Here is a 15,232-nt window from a genome sequence, read left to right on the forward strand (position 1 = left end):
CAACGTAGCATGAGATTGATTTGTACAGACAGCAAAGCAATGAAAAAGTCTAGGTGAACTGCTAAATTCACACTTAATTTAGGTGGTGGAAAAATGAGCAGAACTAGTACCAAAGGAATTCAGTAATAAGCTTTAAAACTACTGTCCTGGAAGACAATCTGCTGCCCTTTGAGCAGTCCTGGAATGTAGGACAAGAGAGGATAATTTTCACAACATCTTTGCTGTGTCCTTGGCTTGTCATGTGGAAAAGAAGGGCATTTTTAAAAATTAAGCAAACCTCCACTGAGCTGAAATGCTCTAAGCCTGAAAGGCCGGACTCCTTCTCACACTTGGGGATGTTCAGTGCCCTTTATATTAGCACAGGAAAAATAAACATCAAGGTTTTAATTTTAGTTTTAATTTTATGGTAGAATATTTTTGGTAATTTTGTATTTGTGTGTCCTCACCGACAGAAAATGGTATGTTCGCATCCTCCTCTCCCACCACTGGCATAAACATCTCAGGGTGCTACTACCCTTTCTTGACAAATTGGCATATTTTGCACATTTGCTTAACAGCAGACACATTCCATATCTAAAGAAAAAAATAGTTACACAAAGATATTGCAGCAAAGATGTGCCAAAGGGGTCTCTCACCTATATCAACAAAGTAAAAAAATCTCTCCTCCCTTTGCAAGAAAAATGGAGGTTTCACTTTCCTTACAGAAAGGAAAATCAGCATTTGAGACTATTTGACGTGAAGCCACTCTACTGGAAGATGATCCTAGTTAAAGGAGGTGTCTGTCAGACCAGACACACAAGCTAGTCTGGTCATCTGAGGTTTATTTTGCTGAAAAAAACAGTCACATTCAAATAACTTCTCTGGGTTTTCCCAAAACAACAACAAAACTGAGAGGCCACACGTACATAATATGTTTTATTGAATAAAATCCTGTTTCTAATATTTACACAGTGAAGTTCAGAGATGTAACCAGTGAAGCATGGCAATGTGTAACATTTATATGACATCTGGAATATCTTTAAATACATCTGAAACTTATTATAGCAATCACCTGCCCATCAGTGATTTCATAATTAAGGAAGATTTGAGCTTTCTGAAAAATAGCCAAAATGAATATTAAGGATAGTTGAGTTCAGAGAAAAGAGTCTGCCATGTGAACCCCAAACATAAAAGATCTGAGTGAAGTGTCAAGAAGTTTTAAGGGCGGCTTCTGTACTTCCCTGTTGTTCTTCTCATCTCTGCAGAAGAAAATAACAAAATAAGTTACAAATCTTAAGGCTGAAAGTAATATCTACAACTGAAACACAGACCATGCCCTTGATGGTAATCTTACTTTTTAAATTTATAATTCCTCCTAACCTTAGGGTGTGTGAACTACAACAAAATACTTATTATGTATTAAAAACTATATTATTTTTTTAAACTGCTAAAGTAGACATGCAGAAATTAGCAAAGCTGCAACTGATAACTAGTGTCAACATAATACTTTATGCAAAGCATAAACTACGAGTTATGCAAAAACTTTATGAAGTGTCTTGCATCCCACTGTAGCATGTTAAGCAAAGTGTTATGTGTTGGTATTTTAAAGCTCTACTACATATACTACATATCTATCTATTATTAGAGCGAATAGGGGCCTCAAAAAATCCTATAATCAATACCTTAGTTGTTTATAGGGTTTTTTTTAAAGACAGTTTCATTATTCTTCATCTTGCATGAACACACAGCAAGATTAGAATGCAAGTATAGTCTTGCAACAGCCATACTAGCAGACTAATTCATAGATAGCTCCAGCACACTGTTATCTTACATTTGTACTACTCATTGGTTGTGAATAAGATATGATTCACTGGCCATTTGCATGATTTTTGCTATCCAGCAGGAAAACATTATAAACCAGGAATGTTGTGTCCTGCTCAAGTCTCTGGAGGTTGTTTATCCTAGTGGGTTACAGACAGCGCATTATAAAAGGCAGGCAGCCTGCTACATTTGGGATTCTGTGTTAAAAAAAAACCTGGTTGTTAGGTTAAGAAGAAATGATCTTGCACAGTCTCTCATATTTATTTACCAAACAGGGAGAGGAATTATATTTTGCCTGTGCCTCAAGTTGACACGACTGAGGCACTGCCTAATAACCAGGGCTGCAAAGAATCACTAATCGAAGTATCTACAAGGTCCCTTCATGTTTCCCAACACAACTACTGGTTGAGAAGGGAAAGCATTACTGTCATTTGCAAGTCTCTCCCAACTGGAGCACTGGTTCTGAGAAAACTGTATTGGATGTTGAAAGCACTTCAAATACATACTTTGGAAGAAAAATAAATAATCTAAATCATTTCCCCATCATCCTCTAACATTTAAGTATTATGTTTAAACTTTAAAAAAATAGCTCCCTAATCAAGTTAAGACTTTGATAACTTGGTATTTTTAGAAGTTAGATTTGTAATAGCAATAGTGTCTCTACATGCACACACACACATTCTAATGCAGATGAACTGCCACCTGGTAAGGACACCTTTAAAATTCAGAATTTGACAAGAAATTGAGATTTTCAATTGTGGTAGAAAAAGCGGAAAAAGATAACAGAAAAGTGCTTGGCCATTTGTCATTCCTGTGATAGAGCCATTCCTCAATATATTTGTGTATCACAAGAATATATTTTCTAAAATTTGTGGCTGGTTTCTTCTGTTCCTTCTTTTCTCTTTATTTCCACTCTCCTCAAGTGAACAGCCGACACCAATCCATTTATCCAGGAAATGTGTATCCATCCTAATCTCACCGCTTCTTTGCTCTTTATCTTTTTTTGAACTACAGAGAGTTATCTGGAAAACAGCTGCTTACCTGGAAGCCATTTCTCTTACAGCTAACACAGTTATAAATTTTAATAACTAAGAAGTTGATGAAAGATAAGGATTTTACTCTTGCTTCCTTCATTGGTGAGGTATACAGCATGCACTGTCAAACTCTCGCTTTGAGCACGAATCAATCATACTGTCATTATCAAGATAAGGAACTGTGTGTGTGTGAGACACTGTCAACACAGGTTGAATAAAACCAAATGTACATTAAGATAATAAGGCTAAGTTTAGAAATGATTGACTGTAGCAGCCCACTCAAGATACAAAGTAGTAAATTAATCCAGTTGCCTCCAAGGCACCTTTCTGTATGAGCTACATTTGTATGCGCAGCCAAATATGTTTCAAGGAGAGTTTTATTTGTGTCTTTTTAAGGAAGATGCAGATTTATTCTTTGTTAAGTGAGAAATATTCTTTGCTAAGTGAGTAAGGACATAACAATTTTGACACATCAATAACTTAAGGAAAAGCATAGTGTAACTGGAAAAAGCAAGTTTGGAGTTAGCATCCCCTTGCTTTAATACAGAACCTATTTCCATGTCTGAAAAGGATTTCCAAACAGTAGTAGACCATGAAACATTATACAACTTGATGTCACTCAGTAACAAGGAGAGGGAATCACATCACTGCAGACTTCACAAAATGAAGTTGCAGGTAGCTTCTCAGCAAAACTATAGACTTCTCATGCCATGTTAGAAAGGATAATCTGATAAATACAATTGATATACTTGACAACTATCACTTGGTTGTTTTTTTTCCTTGCAACCTGTCTGAAAGCAAAGGAATAAGAAAGTTCTAGTGATCTGTCAGTTAAAAGGGGGAAGGAAGAAGGCAGCCAGTCATGCCACTAAGTTGTTTCTAAGATAAATTATCTAAAATATAAGGAAAGAAAATAATGACAACCTTCTGTCTCTGGCCGTAAATACAATTCACAGCTTAATGTACAGGTAAAATAGACACAAAACGGCATCCCTAATATAGGGCCCACCTTGACCCTACCATCTTTAGTGTCAACAGCAAAATTTCCTTGACTGTCTATTACAGTATCTCCTTATTCCAAAGGAAAACAGGCCTGTTGTTTTCTTCTAGTCCTTTTAGTTCAGATGTACAAGACCCATCAAGATTCATTCACTAGGCTACATGAATCACTTAATTAAAGGAAGCAGAGAATACAACGTGCTGACACATGATTTCCTAACTACTAAACTTTGGTCATTAAACGCCAGAAGTTCTCCCACAGCAACACAAAATGCTACGTCCCAGTTGGCCACTGCACAGTTTAATGCTACTTAGCATTGTATTACAATAAAACAAAGACAAAAGACGTTTCAGACTGTGATTAATAGACATGTAATAGAAATATATATTACTTCACAGAGTTGGTGTCTAAAGGTCTTGCAAATCACAATCTTCAAGCATGACCAAATTATGCAAAAGTTTGTAAAGGAAATATATTTTTAGAACAAATATTAAATATTAGGCTTATAATTGTATCTGAACAGAAGCTTCATGTATTTTCAATATTCCCTGTATGTTTGCAATGCAGTGCCTATATTCAGTGTATATTGGCCAATTTGAAGACAATTGTAAGTCTTCTAGTATAGCTTAAAACACATTCTGGGCATTACTCTTCCTTTCACCTTTCACTTTACATTGTTTTCACTTCTCAGGATACAAGACATTTAATTTTCAAATTAAGCAAGGTAATTAATTTTAAACATTGGTTTCAGTGGCACTACTTAAAAATATTCAGATGTCTTTAAGACTGACAGCCCAAAGCTATAAGAAGCAATTCTTGTTGTAAATAACTAACTAAATAAAAGAGTAGTAGTTTAGCCCCAAACCTTACAATCGCTGTCAGAATTCTTACAAGCAAACTGTCAGTACAAGACATTGTTTCTCACCTGTACTACTGCTCAGTAGTTAATCATTTTTCGAAGAGCATCATAGCATTTCCATTTGTCTGGGATGTAGAAAGGCTCAAAGATGTGAGGGAAGGGAGTGTCATAACCACATACTCTTGAAATAGGAGCTTCTAAATTCAAAAAGCATTCCTCCTATTAACAGAAATACAGAATAAACATTAGTGAGGCCATTATTTTCCAGAGTCTTGCATCACAAATTGAGGTCAAATGAACCTTGCCAGATTGACAGTCCTGGAAACTCAAACCTTCTATTTATATCACAGCATAAGTAGTCCAGACCAGTACAGTGCTTCCTTTTGCCCAAAGGTCCATATTAAAATAACAACTTGTATTAATGTTATTGTCATTTTCTACATGTGTGCTGCATTAAATCATAGGCAGGTTATATTTAGTACATCTGCTATACATCCAGACAAGTGCTGCCAAGAAAAAAAAATATTTTAGGAACAAAGGAGTTTCTTTCCTGACACTTTTAAATATATAGAAAAATTATATAATCTGAGAGTGTGTATTATGTGTTGGATACATGAACATCATATTCAAACTTCTTTGACCCTTTAGATTATTAAGGCTGTCTGAGAAGTATTAAGAAGTTTATGGAAATTATGAAATCAAACTCAAGTGAATTTGCATATCTCCAGTCCTGGAGTCAAATCCATTCTCTGCACAGAAGCCCAAAACCTGTGTTGCATTCAGAGATCAGATTTGGCAATGTCTGTGAGAGTTTCATTATACAACAGGGAACAAATGCACAATATAAATCTGAAAGTGATCTGTGGAAATACATGTAATGCCACTAGCTTTAATAACCAAATAAATAGTGGGGTTCCAATCTCAAGTACCAGAGTGATGGCATGGACCGTGAAAATCGGCAAGAAGTAGATCCAGAAATAACCTAGCCATATCAAACTGATGTTGATGCTAATTCTTAGCTTCTTTTCTCCCCATATCTTTAGCATACGTATCTGCTTTCCACAGCAGACAAATGAAGAGACAAAACACGTCTCCTGGCCTCTCCCTTGTGGACTGCAGCGACTGAGACATTCTGGCCAAATTCCCCTGTACTTGGCTCAGAAAAATGGAAGGTAAAAGATTATCTACCAGTCCTTTTCCACTAGGCCCACAAAGAAAGCTGTCAAAGAACTGTGCTTTTCTGCAGCAAAGTGCTAAGTATTTTCTCAGACTGATGAACTGTTTTGAGCACACATTGCCCTGCTGTCCACGGCAGCCTAACTCTAACTTACTGTACTCTATGCATCACAATATTTGGCAGCACGGAAGGTACTCATAACACACAGATTATAACCTTTTGCTCCAGCTACCACTTTGGTGCGTTGTGAAGTGGCATATTTCTGGTAGACAGATGGAAGTAAAAAGCCCAGGAGGTTGTGTGATTGCATACAGTGTCACCACAGCTAATAGTGAACCTAGAAAAGCTGAGTCTAAATGGGTGTAAGGTAAAAATATATGCAAACAACATAAAGATTTTCTTAGCTCCATTTTCAGGCCCTCGTTTTCTTTTCTTTGTAAAGTGAAAGATTCACATTAGTACAAAATGTTGAGAAGCAGATTGTATTAAATGCAGTACCTGTCCAGAAGATAGATCATGATGTCCTACCCTAATCTGCTGGCAAGGATATTTTTATACTAATCAGTCTCTGGTTCTCATGACGTGACTGCCCAAAAAGACAAAGCAATAGCATCCCAAAATTTACTGCCCAGAGCACCTGTGAAATTGCATTACACCAAAACATACAAGCATTTTTCTAGACCCACAGCCTTCCAGTCTGGCATTGTTGATTCAGAGCACTTCTCAAAGGACCACCACGAAGGAGGACACTTTTTTTTACATCATAACAGCTCATCCCAAATGAAGCTTGGAGAGAAAGTTCATTAGTTTCACTGAAAATATTAACAGCAGTATTCCCCATGCATTTGGCATTCATGAAAAGAGCAGCACTGCACCTCCAAGAGACCAAGCAGCAGATAGATAAATGTTATCCATGACTGGCAGGCAGGGTGCTCTACTGCCATGAATGACCCCCAGGCTTGGCCCTAAACATAAATCTCAACTGGTAACCCAAGTCATACAGAATAGTTGTAAGAGAGCATATTTATTAATACTACTGCTAGTATATTGAATTCAGAACAAAAATTAAGTCAAAACAATTTTCAGAACTCCATTTAATATTTTTTTCCTCAGGGGGAACCTAAAACAGCTGTTACAAGTACCTCTTCTGCAGCTGTATCACAATAGAGAGAATTCCAGAGACACACTACAATAGAATTGCATCACAATAGAGACATGTCAAAATAAAGAGGATTCTATAGATGCATCATAATATAAATGGTTCCAGAGATGGGTCGTGATAGTCACAACACAACAAAGATACTTCACAATAGAGATGATTCCAAAGACACCTCCTCAAGAGAGACAATAGAGATGATTAGAGAGACTGTCACAATAGGAATTATTCCAGATATGCATGAAAATAGAGACACATCAAAACGATTCCTTAGCTGCATCACAATAGAGATGGCTGGCAATAGAGACAATTCCAGAGACCCATCACAATCCAGACGCGTCACAATAGGGGTGTCTCACACTAGAGAGATGGGTAAAAGCAGAGATGTGTCAAAGTAGAGATGTGTCACAATAGAGACAGTTCCAGAGATGTGTCAAAACAGAGACCCATCAAAACAGAGACAATTCTAGAGAGCTTTCACAACACAGATGCATCACAATAGCTATCATTCCAAAGACGGTCACAATAGAGAGAATTCCAGAAACAAGTCACCATAGAGACACATCACAATAGGGATGATTCTAGAGATGCACCACAATAGAGACATGTTAAAATAGAGAGGATTCTAGAGAAGCGTCACAATAGAGACTATTCCAGAGGCTTGTCTCTATTGTGACACACAGCACCAGAGATGATTCCAGAGATGTGTCACAGTAGAGATGTGACAAACTAGAGACAATCCCAGAGACACATCACAATAGAGATGTGTCAAAACAGACACATCGCAATACAGACAATTCTAGAATCAAGTCGCAATAGAGATGCCTCACAAAAGAGATGATTCCAGAGATGCGTTGCAATGGTTGCATCACAACAGAAATGCATCACAGTAGAGATGATTGCAGAGACACATCACAATAGAGACATGTAACAAGATAGATGATTCTAGTGATGCATTGAAATAGAGCCAATTCCAGAGAAGCCTTACAGTAGAGACACCTCCCCAACAAAGACACCTCACAACAGAGACAATTCAAGAGACACATCACAATAGAGACGATTCTGTTGCTGTGACACAAGAGATGTGTGGCAATGGAGACAATTCCAGAGATGCATCACGGTAGAGATGAGTCACAATAAAGACGAGTCACAATAGAGATGTGTCACAAAAGAGATGCCTGAAAATAGAGACGCCTCACAGGAGAGACAATTCAAGAGACATGTCACAATAGACACAATTCCAGAGACGCCTCACAATAAGAGACAATTCCAGAGATGTGTAACAATAGAGACCCATCAAAATAGACAATTCCAGAGATGTTTTCACAACACAGACATGGTACAGTAGAGACACATTAGAATAGAGACAATTATAGAGGCACGTTCAAGTCTTTCATCAGCCTGAGGTCTTTGCTTATAATGATCTATAATTAAGTTTGGAGCCAGGTTTGTTTAAAATACAACCAATAGAGTTTATCAGTTCACAGGGTTTTCATTTATCTCTGGAATCAGTTCTAATTTATGAGATAAAATATTCAGTTGCATCCTTTAAATCCAATTCAAACCAAAAGTTTTCAGAAAATTACAGAATATCACAGAATCACTAGGTTGGAAAAGACCCACAGGATCATCAAGTCAAACCATTCCTATTAATCACTAAACCATGCCCCTCAGCACCTCATCCACCCGTCTTTTAAATACCTCCAGAGAAGGTGACTCAACCACCTCCCTGGGCAGCCTCTGCCAGTGCCCAATGACCCTTTCCGTGAAAAAAAAATTTCTGATGTCCAGAAATGATGTCCAGATGTTTCTGATGTCCAGAATATGAAACTGCCTGCTTGATGGCCTTTACTTAATAGCTGTATTCTGAGCAAACAAAATGGTATTCTTTACTAGATGGCATTACATTTGGAAAAAAATCCTAGTGTTAGCAAGATTTATATCGTAATATTAAAAAATTTATACACTCTATGGACATATTTCTAACTCATCATCCTTTTTGAGGTTGAAGAGCACTTAACTCAAATGATCAGCTCATCTGATAGCCTGTCTTATATGGATTCTTGTTCACAGTTGCTGTTAAAAGTTAGACAGTATAAGAAACAAGAGTTCACCTCAGCCCAAATATGATACCCACACACCTGCTGTACATATTGCTAAGCCAGATTTTTTGCACCTGTGCAGCCACATTGTAGAGAAACACAATTGAAAATACTAAATACACAATGTCCAGGCGTTTTTAACAGCAGTTAGCAGACAACCATTTGTGACAACACAAAAATGCAAACTTACAGCCTTGAAGAAGCCTCTGTGTATTTCCAAGACTGTTTAAAGAACCTGACATCTTTCAAGGAAAGACTTTAGAAAAAAACTTTAAAATTAAATGGTCTGGGAAGTAAAGCAGTAGGCATAGGATTTCTGATTCGTTGTAAAATGTTTTAAATTCAGTTTTGAGAATCAGCATGAGAAAGTCATACTTATTTAATAAAATATACACTAAGTTCCAACATTCAAATGAAGGGAAAAAAAGATATTGCTTTGTTAAAAAAAAATAAAAAGTTTACCAGGGAACAGACATAGTTATTAGTCTAATAGATCTAAATTTTCTTAATTTTAAAAAATTCAGACAAAATGTTAAATCATTGTTCCTCCTGCTTCTTGCCTTGGTTATTCAATGTGACCTTTGCCAATTACCTTCATTTGCCTGAATTTCAGTCAAAGCCTCCTGGAAAATACATTACTATATTTTATAAAAGTATTTTAATTGGTCACATTATTGCATCTCAATATTTGATGTTTAATACACATTTAGGAAGACTTTTTCAAACAACTTATGAGCACAAATCCCACTAAAATTCTCTTCTTGAAATTCATAGCTATCAGCCAAATCTATCACACACATTACTTCAAAACAATCTTATGCTTTGATTTTTAGAATAGATGCTAAAACCAAGATGTTGCACGACCTGATCTGAAATGCATCCTTTAGTACTGCAGATCCTCCCTCAGCTTCCCCAAATTATCATATTCTAGTATGCTAATATAGAAAACTTTATCCAAGTTTATTTTAGCTTTAAGTGTGTATTTTACTTTTATCAGGGATTAAGATACTCATTGCTAAATCAGGGTCCTGAGTGTACAATTCTTAAAAACACATATAGCTGAGAATTGCAGGCATTTATAGAGATATACAATTGCACAAAAAGGATAAAGTAAGAAAATAAATCCATTATTTGGCATTACTTAAAGAAAACATTACTCATCCTTCTGCAATGTATAGAAAAATAAAGCAATCTGGTCTGCAGTTTAGGGGAAGTGCTTCTAGGAATCTGGCCAACACAAAAATAGTTGAAGAACTTATTACTCCAGACCTTCCTTCCTCTGAAGGGAATCTCTATAATTCTATATTCATAGCGAATAAACCTCCATATGCAAACATTTTGTTAAGTACCAGTAAATGAGACTATTTAATGTGTAGCTAGCACGACGGATAATTCTGAACTGATGGTTTTTTCCCCCTATTTGTCTTATTCTGCTTTTATTCTCTTTATGTTCATATTTTTTGATCTATTTCATTTTTTGTCTCTCACTGGCATGCACTAAAATCAGTAAAAAGGAATTATTTTTTTTTTTTAGTTCTGCTTCTTTATAGAATACTCTCTAAGGTGAGAAAACTTTCCTTTAAAAATCAATTATTTCTGCCATATTTTATGTCCCAGTGGTCTCTCCCATGCTCTTCTGATTTTGCAACACACTATGTACTCAAAAGAATTAAGAGCTACGAGAATATCACATAACAGAGTTGCTATATGAGAAGAGTGATTTTAAAACTCTTTTATTCAGTGCAGGAACTAACTTTCTCTGTGATGACAAACAAAATGTCAATTTTAAAGACTAATATGAATAGCCAGAGTTTGATAGAAATTTCAATATTTCTTTTGGAATTATAGCTATTATAATAAAAAGAAGACTAAACCTAATTTTAAGGACCATTACAGAAAGGAAGCCATAGGAACCTTTTTCAAGACTACTTATTTTTCTACAGACATCTACAAATTTAGACCTGGTGACTAGATGGAAAGGTTTAATTCAGTTGTGGTTTCCGTCAATTAGAACTCTGAATTTTGCCATCTTATATGTCAATTATAAATTTTAAACCCCACATAACTATTTGATGAGCGTTACAGAGACAAAACTTATCACATTAGAGTTCCACTTTCTCTTCTGATATTTTTTTTTCTCATTTACTTATGCTATAAATTAAATTGTGGGGCTCAAACAGTTAATAAAATTTATTCCATATCACTTCATAGATGACTGCTACATTTATATTATCTATTACTTCTCTATATGGATTTTCAACTGTAGATTACCTACTACTGTCAGAATGAGATGAATCCTACTATAGGGTAATAATAAGCATGATGATCTCATTTACAATAAAACCTAAAGTTTTTAAATCCAAAAGTAGACAAAGATTTTCAAAACCTTTACATAGAGGCAGTAGATCAAATCCTATTTTAGAATAGGTGAATTTCATGCAATAAAGCTGACACTAAATACAGATTAAAGGTCTTTTTGTTTGGTTTCTGCTTTAAATAAATGTCTAATTTGAACAGTTCCTTTTCCGTAATAAAAAAGTCAAGCATCTGCAGATTTCATATGTTTCGTGATTGTAGTACATTACTTTCCTTTACAGCCGCAAGCAACAAATGCTACAAATTTTTTATGTAATTTCGTTTGACAACATATATATGTTATATTCTTATGAACAGTCACTTCTGTATAAGTACATAAGTACTATACACCCATGAGATATTTTCAAGTTCATAGATAGATATAATTTTTTTTAGAGGGAACATTTTTTTCCAACAGCTTAGCCATTTTAATCTTGAAAACTTCTACAAATCTCTTTCTGATAGTTACAACAGTGATACAATATTTCCTCAGAGAATTCTGCAGTTATATGTTTAACGTCTAACCTCTATCAAAGATTTTTCTCAGTTTTTGAGGTCACTTTAAAAGAATCCATTTATAACTTAGCACAGCTTGTTATTTTATTCCTTAATAGATTTTTTAATTTATATAATTAATATATTGTCAAATACAGATAAATTGTTCACTACTAAAATTATTTGTCTTGTGATTGCCAAACATATAACATTTTTACTTACAAAATACATCAGCAATTAAAAACATAAAAAAGTACTTGGGAGGGGAAGGTCTGTTCTGTAAAATTCATTGGCTTGTTACCATTAAAAAGCAAATATTGGCAAATATTATCTTTATAGAACTAAATCACACAAAATAATATTTATAGATTAGATCAAATTTAAAAGTATTGCAAAATGAAGCGAAAAAAATTATTTCCAAATAGTTCACACCCCTCTTAAATCCACCATGCTAAAATAAGAATTTACTTCAGCTATTTTTAACCACGAGCATTGAATCTATTAGCAGTGAATACATTTCTGATCTCACCACTTTTAGAATCTAGACACGTACAATATAATGCCACCTTTCAAGAGTAATACTTAATCCTGTTTTTAAGCTTAAATACTTTAATATTTGAACGTTTTTATTTATCTATGAGATGTTGCATTATGATACTCACGTCAAATTAAAAAAAAAGGTTTGATATATGAATTCTCTATAGTAATATCTTTACTAGAAAGTAAAGGGAATGCACAAATGCTGTCTTCATCAAAAGAAACATATAGCATTGGGTGGGGAGGAGAGCAACAGTTAATATAAATTCCTTCTACATGACACACACACAATTTTAGAAAACATATTTCTACTCTATCTCATATACCTAAAAGATTTCCCAATACATATTCAAGGAATTTTTCAAAAAATATGTTTAAATTGCAAGCAATGTAAAATGAAAATATGACAAGTGGAAGTAATGTAGACTTGCAAGAATACAAACATTCCTGTGCTTAAATAACCTGTTTTCGAAACTGCCCTTTTCATGAAGGACAGAATTCTTGGTGCTCTGGCCATAACTGCAATCCTATAAGATGATGGTAGGACACTATAGCAACTCTGGGGTAGCTATGCACCAGCACCAGCTTTTCAAGCCAGTGCTCCTACTACAGGCTTTTTCTGTCATGTGGAAGTAAAGAATCCACAAGTTGATTGAAATATTAAATGAACATTTTCTGAAAAAAAATGTCTACAGCATCCCATACGTTATTTTTTTCTATGCTGACTTTCACTGCAGATACGTATTTGCATGCTTTGCACCTGGCATGTCATTAGCTGATGAAAGTAATGACACTGATAGGAAGTTTTAATTCAAGTTGCTGAAAAATGTTTAGGTTGCATATTTTTCCACATCACTTGCAATTTTTTTATATTAGAAAATAACCAATTTACTCTGGTAAACCCATTACTTCCATTTCACATAAAGGAATGTTCATAATTAGACAAGTAAAACAAATGAGGATAACGTCTCCTTTTTTCACTTGTACCTCTGGGAGCTGCAAAGACTCTGAAAGATTTGACCAGAAACTCTGGACAGTTTCCTGGCTAAGAGCTGGATTTAGTTTTTAAAATTTGTGTGCATTATTTTGGGAGAGTCATACCTTTAATACTTCACTTACACTGCAATGAACTGCTTACAGGCAGAATAACATTACTGCTTATGAAATATTCATGGTGAATTTAAAAGGTTCCGCAGCTTCGAAGATGGAGCGCTGCAACCAGCTTCTCCAGCTTCAATATTTCGTGGCTGACAGGAGACACCGAGTGACATGTCTATACATCTTAGATTTTACAGAAGGTCTCATCATAACATAACCCCATTATATGCTGAAGAGTTTTATATAGATTTGAGAGTAATTTTCTTACTTATTCTACATCTCTTGAGCATCAGTAGTCGCATTGCCTAAGACAACACCAGCTATCTTAGCAATGGCTGCCTGATGCAGTTAAGTTCTCATTCATGCATAGGTTTGAAAAATTTCATTTTGGCTACCTTCACAAATGAATAGACCAATCTTTAGTAATCCAACATACGATAGATATTGATTGTTAAATTCTCTTTACCAAGTTCATAACACAACCATTCCAACAAACATTCACAGCAACAGCATTAACTTGAAGCTATTGGGATTAAAGCCTTGGGCAGTGGCTCAGTTGTCTTGGTGGTAGAACCGCAAAAAACCAAAATCAGCATCACATTCCCAAGGTATTTACAAAACAAACAAAAACCAATCCTGTTTGTGCCAATTACGAATATTTGCACCTGGGCCCATATATTTTCTAAAAGCATGCCCTAAGCCCTGCAGATAGTTAGAATGACTTCCCAGGCCCATGAGTATCTGCAGATACTCACTTTATTAAGTTCCTTGGCATTACTAACTCACTTTTTCAGTCAATGAATGCGTAAACCATAACACATACATTAACACAGGTGAATAATCCACGTGAAATCAATGGAGCTAACGTGCCTGCACGAAATTATTCTTGTGCAAAAATGTTTGAAGTCACAAGTCATTTTTCTACAGAAATGAGCAACATAATAAACATTTCTTAAGTTTTAAAGTGAGACTCATCCTCCTTCTACTTACATCCTACACCTTTTAATCACAAAGCTAGAAATATTCTACCAATACAAACGGGTTTTATCCTTTTAGATCATCATTTATCACCAACCATTCTAATTACTTATTTAAGAATACTGCAAAAACATCTCTGGGTTAAGCTCAGCACACCAGAAGTGACTGGAAGGATTTGCCGAATTTTAATAATCACTGAGTGGTATTTTTATTTTTACAGCTGTTTAGGCAGCCAAGAGATTCATTCAAAGACAGCCTCGTCAATCTGCATATCTGGCACTGTAAAATCCTCATAGAAGTACTTCACTCAACACACACTAATGAAATTCAAAGGAAACGTAATTTCAACCACTGTGATTAAACAATTTAAGACAGCATTTTTCCTATTTTATACCAAAGTATTTGTGCTTTGGGACAGCTCAGTGAGAATGATGCTGTTGCTCTGACCGACCACTATCAAACACTTCTCCAGCACAAACCAGCAGCTTGGCCAGGCAACCAAGCAGAGGCAAGTACAAAGGAAATATCTTGTCCATCCATGAAAAGTTTGGGGTTTACCTAATATTTTTCCACAGTGTTAACACTATTGTCTTTGTAAATTAGCCTCAGAGCAAGGAAGAAATATTAGATTACTTGAAACA

At 35.4% G+C, this 15,232-nt stretch overlaps 1 protein-coding gene across 1 annotated transcript in view; it reads right to left on the reverse strand.

The window, feature by feature from the left end:
- Nucleotides 1–902: 902 nt before the first annotated feature.
- Nucleotides 903–15,232, reverse strand: part of BCKDHB (branched chain keto acid dehydrogenase E1 subunit beta) — a 136,594-nt gene continuing 122,264 nt past the window's right edge. Inside the window, exons 10-11 of the mRNA XM_069851314.1 lie at nucleotides 4,760–4,912; nucleotides 903–1,238 (exon numbers count right to left, since the gene is read on the reverse strand). Coding sequence (XP_069707415.1) covers nucleotides 4,772–4,912 — 141 coding nt within the window. The 3' untranslated portion in view covers nucleotides 903–1,238; nucleotides 4,760–4,771. The remainder of the gene's footprint in view (nucleotides 1,239–4,759; nucleotides 4,913–15,232) is intronic.

The sequence above is a fragment of the Phaenicophaeus curvirostris genome, chromosome 2, assembly GCF_032191515.1.
Source record: "Phaenicophaeus curvirostris isolate KB17595 chromosome 2, BPBGC_Pcur_1.0, whole genome shotgun sequence".
Taxonomy (NCBI): Eukaryota; Metazoa; Chordata; class Aves; order Cuculiformes; family Cuculidae; genus Phaenicophaeus; species Phaenicophaeus curvirostris.